Source organism: Ilyonectria robusta (genome assembly GCF_021365365.1).
Source record: "Ilyonectria robusta strain PMI_751 chromosome Unknown BGZ61scaffold_34, whole genome shotgun sequence".
Lineage (NCBI taxonomy): Eukaryota > Fungi > Ascomycota > Sordariomycetes > Hypocreales > Nectriaceae > Ilyonectria > Ilyonectria robusta.
In genome coordinates, this window is record NW_025764468.1 from 194,909 (window position 1) to 206,021 (window position 11,113).

General features: G+C 50.5%; 5 protein-coding genes across 5 annotated transcripts; 3 read left to right on the forward strand and 2 right to left on the reverse strand.

Annotated features, from left to right (window-relative positions):
* Positions 1–2,099: 2,099 nt before the first annotated feature.
* BGZ61DRAFT_368442 (carotenoid oxygenase) lies at positions 2,100–3,707 on the reverse strand (the record flags this gene model as incomplete). Its single annotated transcript, XM_046241892.1, has 1 exon — positions 2,100–3,707. One exon carries the CDS (start codon positions 3,705–3,707, stop codon positions 2,100–2,102), a length of 1,608 nt encoding a protein of 535 aa, XP_046096530.1.
* Positions 3,708–5,660: 1,953 nt separating this feature from the next.
* BGZ61DRAFT_293200 (uncharacterized protein) lies at positions 5,661–5,999 on the forward strand (the record flags this gene model as incomplete). Its single annotated transcript, XM_046238596.1, has 1 exon — positions 5,661–5,999. A coding segment is annotated over one exon (339 nt), but the record flags the coding sequence as incomplete, so codon positions are not given.
* A 1,366-nt stretch (positions 6,000–7,365) lies between these two features.
* BGZ61DRAFT_562852 (uncharacterized protein) lies at positions 7,366–7,884 on the forward strand (the record flags this gene model as incomplete). The annotated part of the gene is made up of 1 exon (XM_046255863.1): positions 7,366–7,884. A coding segment is annotated over one exon (471 nt), but the record flags the coding sequence as incomplete, so codon positions are not given.
* Positions 7,885–8,340: 456 nt separating this feature from the next.
* Positions 8,341–9,594, forward strand: BGZ61DRAFT_368453 (uncharacterized protein; the record flags this gene model as incomplete). The annotated part of the gene is made up of 3 exons (XM_046241894.1): positions 8,341–8,625; positions 8,770–9,003; positions 9,085–9,594. Coding segments are annotated over 3 exons (1,029 nt in total), but the record flags the coding sequence as incomplete, so codon positions are not given.
* On the reverse strand, positions 9,555–10,590 carry BGZ61DRAFT_432234 (uncharacterized protein; the record flags this gene model as incomplete). Its single annotated transcript, XM_046243875.1, has 1 exon — positions 9,555–10,590. Exon 1 carries the CDS (start codon positions 10,560–10,562, stop codon positions 9,555–9,557), a length of 1,008 nt encoding a protein of 335 aa, XP_046096534.1. The 5' UTR covers positions 10,563–10,590.
* Positions 10,591–11,113: the final 523 nt, after the last annotated feature.

The following is an 11,113-nucleotide window of genomic DNA, read 5'->3' on the forward strand; positions in this document are numbered from 1 at the left end:
TTCAGTACCTCCCTCGCCAGGATCCATAGAGGGTTGTAGCCTTCTTCTACTATCTCCAACGGTTCAGGTCTCGCAAGGAAGATCGTTAGGCGCGTGGAGATCTTCCGCTGGGTCTTCTTGATGGCTTGCTTAGCCGCCGCCTCGGTCAGTTGCACGGAGCTCGCCCACACACCTTTCTCGATACGCTGCGAGCAAGGGCCGCGTCACGGTACGCGGGCTGCTGAGACCCGGCGAGGATACGCCCAGGGCCATCTCCTGAAGACGCGAAGATCGTCCGAGATGGTGTTCCTCTTCTTCCTGAGGAGGACGTTCCTCGGTTAGACGCCGCGATGCTGGTGGACGTCGAGGCGGGCGTAGATATTTCCGCCACTGTCTCTTCTGTTGAGGCCCAGATCGGAGAACTGTCAGAGATCGTGATACTCGTGGGCTAGCGTACCCCACAATAGGGACAGCAACACGGCTCGGGGTGGGAATCTCTAATATAGTCATGGCCCTTATGGTAAGCCCGCTATGTCGGGGCAGTTCGTGGTCCACATATGGCCTGGCAGCTCGACACGCGATTAGGGACGACTAAGGTCAATTGAGGTGAATAAACTTACTGTAGAAATTAGCGATAGAAGAGAGTATACGGACGAAATCAAATAATCCAGTGTGGCTAACAATCAAGCTCGAACTTGACAATTCTCAATCAAGTTCGACTTCTCGTCAAGTCAAGTTCTCAAGTCAAGTTTAAGGGTTGTCGTCAATCAATCAAGTTAAAGGAGTGTCAAGTTGTCAAGTACTTGACGTCAATAATTACCCGCTATAGGGTAGGCTGGATTTAGTATAGGGTAGGCAGGTTTTAGGTACTACTTATTTAGGAAGGCTAGGAGAGGGAAACGTAAACAGCTTAGCGCAATGGCCCTATGGGTGGTGTCCCCCCAAAAACAAAATAAAATCCTCCTCCTACTCCATCAAATATCTATCAACAACGTGTCGAATCGACGCGTTATTATGTCGCTACACGCGTTCTGGGGCCAAAGTCGGCCATCAAGTACTCGAAGCTTATCTTCGATGTCTTCTTCGAGGCAATCTACCGATCTAAACGAGCCGATATCGTCGACCGAGCAAACGTCAGATGAAGAGCAACCTCTCCATCGATCTACCTGCCCTCCACACACTCTCTCGTTCCCAATTGACTAGGGAGTGCTTCGGCGGCTCGATGGCACGATTCTCAAGGGTATACAGTATCGCATACGGGACAAGAGGAGCGTGGGCAGACGAGTAAAGGTCTCGTGGATTCAAGGAGAAGTGGTGGAAGCGAGAGGATTGGATAAAGACAGCAGAGAAGGATGGATGGATGGATTTTATTTCGCCCGGGGGACACACCCCAGAGGGCCTTTGCGCTAAGCTATTTTCGTTTCGTACGGTTCTTCCATAATCACCCGAAGCCCCACAATTTCACTTTACTGACTGTTCCAATCTGATGTATATGCAGTGACAGGCCTGCTTGAAGGCCAATTTCTCCAGAGGGCCTTTGCGCACTTGGATCATAGTGTGCTACACTGTAATTCAGCATGGGGGTACTGCTGACTCAGTATTTGGACATGGTCGCGTCATCCGAAAAGGGTTATGCACCTCATGTCCTACCGTGCAACCGTAGAATCAGCCACCAAGAGGCCGCCGTGGATATCCTATTGATACAAACATCTGACATACTGAGACAAATGCCTGACACACCGCGTAACACGAAAAAACAAGTAACTACGTAGTTACCTTTTTTAAAATTGCGATTTAAGGTGTAAATCTGAGTGCGGCGCATACTTGGATGCGGCGCATGCTTATCGAGTACGTTACCGGTAAACCTCAGTACCGAATTCACCACAACAGGTCCCCTTAAAGTACGTTTTATGGATGGAGTCGATGAGAACGGGAAGCAGGAACATCAAAAAGTGTATTCATGGCTGATGCTAGGGAGTCCACGACAGCGAATGTTTATTGTGTATACTACCCGAGCAAAACGACCTACGGGTCTTGACAAAGCATATCCCCATCCCTTCCCTGTCGACGAACACAATAATGAATGGTTAGCGATTCAGTTCTCCCAACTAACTAAGTAATCAAACCGAGCCCCACGTGCCGTGGAATCCGTAACCCATAACGATAGGCATCCGAGCTCGCCCAATCTCCTGCATGGTTGTCGCGTCAATAACCACCAGAGAACTAGCTCGCTGCGCAGAGTCCATAGCCACAGTCAGGATGACGCCGTCGTCCTCACGTTCGGCTCCTGGGGTCGGCACAAAAATCGGCTCAGACGCTACATGTTTTATAGATGGGGACCATGTCTTGACTTCCTTGGTTTCAGTGTCAATTTTGATAATCGAGTCGCTGAAGTGACCAGGCGTTTGGACGTGGATTCCATAGGTGTATCTGTAAGGCCGTCCATGGAACTTGCAGTTGATTCGCGGGAGTTCAATGTTTGCTTGGGCATAGGGCAGTGTGAAGTCTACCTCAGCAGTATGCTTGACGAGGGATCCATCAGCAGCACGTGCGCCTTCTCCCTTGAATGGAAGACGGAACCGAGTAAAAGTGGCAGGAATATCGTTCTTTGACGAGCCGTCGTGAGCCCCGATATTGGCTCTTAGATTGGCGACCTTGGCTGCGCTCAAGAAGGTTGTATCCTCCATGACTGGTATGTCGACGTAGATATCTCCAGCATCATTCTCAAAGGCGTTGATTTGATGAAATGCGAAAAAGGCTTCTTCTGACTCGTACTTTGACACCACTCCGCCCTTGACGCGGTCAACGACATAGAACAACGTTTTTCGCTCCGGCCGCCACGGACCAATGCTATCCAATATCGTCTTTCCAGGTTTGACATAGTCAGCCTGCGAGACAACGTGTATGAGATGATCCTCCGTCCCAAATAGTGCATGAATGTAGGCAGCTGGGGCGTCGGTGATGGTGGCAAGGATCTTGCATTCTCCACTTGGCGGCTGGATGCCGAAGATTCTATAGACAGGAGGCTGGGCTGTCAAGTCGAGGTGATAATTGTAGAGGGCCCCGTCATGTGCGATGTAGGGGTGAGCCGCGCTTCGCCCACCATTGGTCAGTAGCGGATTGGAAGCTTGGTAGGTGAAGACTTCGATGGGCTCTAGCGTGACGGGATCGATCTGTTGAAGCTTGGTGGCATCCGTTGCAACGACCAATGTATCGAAAGGTGCCCCGGTATTAGTGGTCTTGCGATCGAGGCCAGCGAAGTTCGGCACGAAGACCACACCGATGTTGCAAGTGTCTGGGTCGCCGCGTGTATTGTTCCCATCCCTGAACGTGGTCTCCATCGCCCCATAGATGATTTTGCAAGGATCCGATCCAAACGAGCCATCAGGAATACGCCCCGTCTCCCGGGCAAAATTAATCATTTCGTCCGTGGAGTTACGGCTTCGATATTTCACGGTGCCGTTGGCAATTTCAAACCTGTGGTTGCGACTGAAGCCGTCGAACCAGTGCTCGGCTGTATAGTTGCCGACATCCCAAGTACCTGCACCACCACGGTAGAGAGAACCAGTCAGCCAGGTCGGTATGTTTCCCTCCACTTGCAACGCTGTAGGCTCCTGAATCTCGCGTGTTGCGTAGAAACCCCATGATAAAGGGTTGGAGCCAGGCGGTGGCTCAAGGACACCGGGAATCTCGGACTGACGGTTCTCGGATTGATGGTTGACACCCATGATGCAACTATGTTGTATGTGAAGTAAAGGGGGAAGAAGACGTGAAAAGTATGGCTTTTGTGTGCTTGTTGTTCGATGTCTTACAATTAGAAACTAACTGCCATCGAATATGTAGTTCTCAAGGGACAAGATGAGGTCTTTATAATTTACAAATCAGCGCAATTAACATTGAGAGAGAGTGCGAGTGTGAGAGGATGCGACTATGCGAGTGCGAGTGCGACCAGCGCTCATCACACGCTGCGAGTCTGTCTCAGCCAAACCCTGCAAGAGAGTCCACTAAGTGATCGACCCCTGCGATCTAATCCCGCAACTCCGACGGAGTTTAACAGTCCATGACCTTACCGAGGTCAATGAGGTCACTTGTTATGCGTGCTGACAGCGCGCTACCGTCGTTTCATCAATGCTTTCTTTGGCGTACCTGATTAAGGCGCCGGCAATGGTCGAATGCAAATGAAGGGTTCGGCGATCAGCACATGCCCTTGAAAGTCGGTCTGGGGCGTGGGGTACCGCGAGGTAAAATCTGGGGATCAAAGAAGTACTTGTGGGGGCCTGTAGTTCGGCTACCCCCATGGTCGCGTCCGCTCCTACGGGGGGGCCACTGAGTGGGAAAAAGTACCCTTGACTTGGGAAATTCGGTTCTTATTTATTACTAACCTTAACTATTTTATTAAGAAGAGAAGTATCTTAACCCCAACCCTAACCCTGACTAATAACCCTAGAAGATAAACAAGCTATTATTAACATAATAATAAATAAGAGTTTTTATATTTAAATTAATTTTTTATATAAAAGATGGTTTTTAGATTATAATCTGAATGGATTTTTTTTAACTTGCTATTTATATAGAAATCTTATTTTTTTTTCCGAATCAAGGGCCCCTTTTCCCAATCAGTGTCCCCCCCGTGGGAGTGGACGCGACCACGAGGGTAGCTGTCAGATATTGGGGTGAATCGTGTGTTCTTCATCTTGTTGTCTGTCCAGCTTGCTACTTGAGGTTTTAGAGCAAGCTCTATATGCTTTTTCTGTGCTATGTGGAATCAGCTGGAAGCTGCTTGCTAAGCCTGTGGCAATAGGTGGCAACTGTCATCTTTGATGACAATATTTATCCACCTTTCAAGCTGCTTCCATGAGCTTCCTTTGCCACTATTCAACAGTAGCCGAACTACAGGCCCCAACAAGTAGTATGACGCTCACAACGACATAGGCATTGACAACCGCATCGTCACGATAGAATACTGCGTATGTAGTACGTCCCCCACACCCGCACCGGCTTTGCGCCTGGTTCGCTTTACCGTCGGCCTCGGCAGAATAAAGCAAGGCGAGCCGCCACTGCCGGATGGCGCCGCGGGCCCTCGGATGAATGACGACGGCAGGCGACCGTGAAGAAGAAAAAGTAAAAAAGAGACAGAAAGCTTGTGCGATTACGCACTAGTTCAGCTCGGATGCGAGGCGAGGCTAAAGCTGAGGGTCAAAGCGAATCAGGGTCGGGCGCCCGCCCCACCGGCTGATAAATCAAGTTGTGTCATATTCTCCGTCGGGATGCTGAGACGGGAGCGGTTGAGGAGCGCATTTCCCAACACAGGACGAAGGCCCGACGGACTTTTCTATCGAAAGGGAGGGCCCTCCTTTTTTCCTCTTCCCGTTCGTGGGGTTTCGAAGGCTACTGCGCAATGATCCCAGCAGAGCTGCAAAGCAACCACAACAGCGAGATGAAGAGCAGGACATCGTACATGGGCCCGCGTCTCCTAGCTGCATCCAGGGACATAAGTATCAGTCGTGGTGCCACCGTCTGTGAGGAGACGTCAGTGTGCCGTCACCTCCTTCGCCTATTTGCTGCTTTCGCATCAAGTGGCTGTCCTGCCCGTCATTAGCCCCCAAGACGTCGTCGTCAACTCTGAGGGTCCTCGCGCCACTGTAGCTTGACCTCGAAATGAAACGTCCTACCAGGTACATGACGGAAAATCCAGTTCGACATTGCTGGTATACTTCAGTGCTGTATATGGCCTTTCTCCACCTACCGGGTCTGAGTTCCTTCGCCCACACCAGTATACGACATGTCTATCTGGGTTCATCTACTGTACCCGCCTCGTTATGCTTGAGGCAGTATTGCCACGTTTCTCACATGACTATATCGGTATCAAGGCTCGGCCACGCAGCGGCCAGCTCGAATTGCTCAATAGCATTCGACACCAAAAGATGTGCGACGGAACTATGTCCCCTTTAGGCGAGTTCTTAAGTCTCTTAGCGTATGGTAATGCCTTGCGTCGATCAGAAGGGCCAGCCTTTCTCTTTGAATGGAGTGATGATGGTGAAGAGATATCGTGGGATGGGGAATTCCGCCTCACTATGGCTGCCTTTCGAGGCATTATTCACAATGTCATCCACGCTGCTACCTGCACGTGTAGGCGCCTCATGTATGACTGGGAACCCTCGATACCCGATTTCAAGAGGATCCGAGACAGATTATCTACTTCTTGAGTCGGATATTCCTTCGTTACAGATCTAGCAAATGGCCTGACAGATGCTTACCTGGAGTTGTTAACGAGGGCTTGTCTATCGCCTATAGATGGCTTGTTGCAGAAGGATGGTAGGGGCGAAAGTAACTGGGATGTCAAGGCAGTCAGCAAGTATCTCGAGACCCATGATGAACTTCTCCGAATGATCATGCTGCTTTTCCAGCTAGGCAATGGGCAAGGATGCAGGATCCCCGAACTCCTGGCCCTTGAGCATTGCAATTCCTCCTCACAGCTACGAGGCATCGGCTTTTACGCTGGTCGGATGTTCTCCACTACAAGACACCATAAAGCGCGCCATACGACAAACAACGAGTTCCAAGTCGCGCGATTCCTCCCGAGACCAATCGCGTTGATCGTGTTTCAGTATCTCGTCTACATTAGGCGCATGACCTATATCTCCTTCGCACCTGTTTCCAGAAGAACATAGAGAATAGCATTCTCTTTGCTCCAGCAGCGACCGATTCGGCCTGGAGCACGATCACCTTTACCCGGCAGCTACGACAGTTCAGCAAAGCTACGCAAGGCGTTCCTTGTGGTATCGGGGTTCAACTCTATCGGCAGTTGTCGATAGCCATCACTGAAAGACACGTTTGCCACGCTGGTAGCTATTTCAACCGATTCGACGATCGTACCATTGAGGGCGACCCAGACGTTGTTTTTGCATGGCAGAGCGGCCACCGACCGGCCCAGAGATATAGCACTTATGGATTAAATGGTGCATATCCGGATAAGATGCAGCCAGCGCTCTTGCACCTATATATGAAGGCATCTGGGAAGTGGCACGGGTTTCTAAAACTGCATGAGGAAAGTGACGGGAATGAACTAGGTCCACAAACATCTAATACTGGAGCCGGGTGTATCTTATCTCTAGCACAAAAACGTCATCTAGAATCGGGGCTTCCATCAGAAGACAATATATTGACCAAGAGGCTACGCATCGACCGGAGCTCTATCCAAACACATCTTAGTGTTGAGGAGAGCAACTATTATCAGGAGAGCTGCTATGATGAAGGGAGTAGAGAAGCTCTTGGAAACACGACGGAATACACCAGAGAAGACCAACACCAAGTCCTACTCCATGTCATGACAATCGGTCATCCATTGAGACGCCAGAAGCCGAGACCACACCAACAATCAGCCCATTTATCCACCTTGCTGAACTCAATGTGATTGTGTGTTCTATATGCAAGTGGGCAGTATTGGCGGATGAAGTGGTATCGCATCTAGGTCAAGAAAAGCACCGCCGAGCATTCACAGCGCGACAAAGGCGGGAGATCAGGGATAGGATCTATGAAATCCCACGAATTTTGAGGCGACAGGAAGACTTAGACGACTTTCGATTTCCCGCCCCAACTGATCCGTCACTACCACATATTGCACCTCCGGCAACAGATGGGTTAAGGTGTGATGAGTGTGGATATGTACTTCGAGCAAGGAGTCACATGCTGACGCATTGCCGAGATGAACATGGCTGGAGTAATAACTGGACTAGAGGGGGCAATGTGAAGCTGCGGGCTACGAGGCAACGGAGTCTGCCGTGGACAACTGGGGTGCATTATCAACGATTGTTTCCATCGCGCCGTGCAAGTAGATGCTTTGAGGTTAGTAAGTAGATGGGATGCCCGCGCTCCTAGCAGAGCGTTGAATATAGCACAGCCCGAGCTCGAGAGCGAGGGCGGTAGAAGCTGGCAACCCACTTTCTGTAGTATTACGACGTCTTAATAACTAATCCAGTGGATAGCATGTTATGTCTTATAAAGTAGTGCAAGGGTGTAGACTGAGCTCTAGGGAGAGATAGGGCAGATATAAAGGGTGGTTTATAGAGCCAATGAATATTAATAGTAGGCAGGGCTATGTTATATTATGTAGACGCAGCGATATATATTTACTGCTGTTAAGTTAACTTAATAGTTAATATAGTAAAGGGCATTATAAGGACTGGCTAGTGGATATATCTTTAAGCAGGTTTAAAGTCATCTTAATACTGCTACTAGAGAGCCATCATTTATCTACCTAAATATCCAGTTATTATCTATAAACCATACCAAATAGCATATATAACAGGTGAAATATACAGTCACTTAAAGACATCACGTTCAGGAATTAAGGCAAAAGACCGGCATAAGATCTTCCAGACCATTCAGGAAATCCCAGGACTCATTCAAGACCAAGCCGGTCTACAAGCATTCCAATACCCGCCACCAACCATAGAGCCGATCCCGTTTCTTGCACCGCCTAAGGTGGATGGGTTAGGGTGCGAGCAGTGTCAGTACGTCAGCCGACAGACACAGCGAATACAAGCGCACTGCCGCAACGAGCACGGATGGGAGAACGATTGGAAGAGGGGCGGCAATGTGGCTAGCCGGGCCAAGCAGGGGCGAAGGGTGCCATGGAGAACGGGCGTGCATTGTCAGCGGTTCTTCCGGTCTCGCGCGGCAAGTGGGTGGTTCGAAGTCGGCCGGAGCAGCGGGCAGCCGGGTAGAGAGCGCAACGGCCGACGGGCGGAGGATCTCACCAAGCGGCTCACGCGCGCCCACCGTGCGCAGGCCGAACGATTAGAGGCCAACAAGCGGGAGATGATACGGGTCGCCAACGATAAGACGGAGCCGAACGGATGGGTTACGCGGGTCGGTTGGGCCGCCCACTTGTCCGGGCGGGACCCCGACCGACTGCGCAAGTCGGCCGGGGCGGTCCGAGAGGACGAAGCCGTGCTGCAAGGGATGTGCGACATTCTCGACTGCGTCTTAGACCAGGCGCGGGCCACATCAGTGCCCATGAAGGTCGGGCGGCCCGCGTTGTTCGAGGTCGAGCGCAAGGAGGTCAACGTCAAGCCCAGCAGGCCGTTCGACAGCCGGCTCGAGGACGACACGTGGGCGCGGTACAAGGACGTGTGGCGGAAGATGGTGTGCATCTGGCAGCGAACGCAACAGTGGGAGGACAGCGACCGACCGCCGTTCCGGCTGACGGTGCGGCAAGGCGAGCTATACGACGCGTTCGAAGAAGCCGTCGAGGCAGCCGTGAAAGACACGGAGGGGACGGGGAAGGTCGAACGACTATGCTTGGATATGCTGGTGGGGTTCTTGGACCATCAGCTCAAGCGAGGCGACTATGACAACGTCGTACTCAGCGCATTGGCTGTGCTAGGGATCCGGGAAGACAACGGGCGGATCGATGCGATCGACTACACGCCCATCTACTCGGCCGTCGTCAAGTGTGCGCGGATGCTCGTGGTATATCAGTCATATCTGGAGTCCGAAGAGGAGATTGCCGGGCTGATGGCACGGCTACGGGCACAGCCCGTTACACTTAGCTGCAATAGAAGAATTAAATTCTATATCGCGACAGCAACCACCTTACCACCTTCTACATAAGTTCCATTAACTGGAGCAGCCTGACCTCCTGCTGTTGTGACATAGAGGATGTTGCGGTCTTTCCGTGTACGTCCAAAGGCAGCCGAAGTTGCTCCAGGGATTACAGTTGAATTCAGTCCTCCTATAACCAACTCCTTCTTCCCATCCAGGTAAACTCTTTCCAACAAGTTTTGTCCATTCTCCGTAACATATGCAACACCCTTTTCAGAGATAACAAAATCGTCCCCGGGAACTTCGGTAGCAATGATTTCGTACTGACCAATCGCCTTCCCTGTGGATAGATCAATCTCGACTCTGCAGAACAGCCCTCTAGGAGCATTGACATAGTAGAGATAGTTCCCTAGGATTCGGATTCCATTGATGCCCAGAATGAGAGGTACCCCTTGGAGCGGTTTCATTGTCTCATCCTCCAGCACAATCTCATAGTCCGTAGTCGCTATATCCACGCGCCAAACCACACCCCTGGCTGAATCCGAGACCAAGACGCTATCAGTCCGGTGATTCAACGTGGTCATGCCATTCAAAAAATTTGCTTCTGGAATCCGTTCGATCTCTGAGATTTTCTCGCATTTCCCCCCTCGATTGAAGTCGATCCTCCATATGGAGTATGACTTTGGGTCCGACATTCTTCGACTAACCGAGAAGTTTCCGGCAATGACGATGAAGACGTCAGGCGCCATCTCTGTTATCCCTAACAAACTCAGAGCGTTTGCTTGCTGGAAATTCTCAACTAGTTTAACCCTGCTGTGGAGAGGATCGATCTGGTACAACTCCGGCCGGTCGATTAAGGTCACAAGCAGATCTCCATTGCGTCGAACCGCTATGTTCTCAACCCAGGTTCCGTTGGAAAATTGAAACACCGTACGGGCTTGATTTTGGGAAGGGATTTTTGTAACTGTCCTTGCCGAAACAATTGCTTGACAGAGACATAGAATGAGACCAATGAGGAGGGTTTTGGTAGGTGACATACCGGTATTGTATTGGCCTCAAGGAATTCAATAATGGCTTGATGAAATATTATTAACCTACCCACTTGGCTTTATACTACCAATGTCAGAATAATCAGTAAAAGCAATTTGTCAGCGCTATAGAAATGACATAATTTCGGCCGGCATCATTACAAAGCAAACTTAAGGACAGATACTCCACACGACTGAGCGCCGACTAGTCGGCCTTATGTTTAAATATGCCGATTACGTTAGTACAAGACATTATCAACTATAACCCAGAAATTGCAGGTACAAACCTTTGCTTTACTGTAACTGTCTTACACTGTAAAGAGTTATCCCTTTAACTGTGGTAAGTCTACGCCTAGGCTTGGCGCCCCAAACCCCCCTTGCCGGGCCGCGGTACAAGGGAGTGACCCAGAGCGCGTTCAGAAACAACAACTCCACCTAATTCCTCGTACAACGCGTTCTTTGTATCCCCATGGATTCCCAACTGCCCCCTAGCCAAGCAGTCAACATGTATGACGACAATCGCTTCATACGCGTTGACTATCACAGCCGCCGTGAACGCC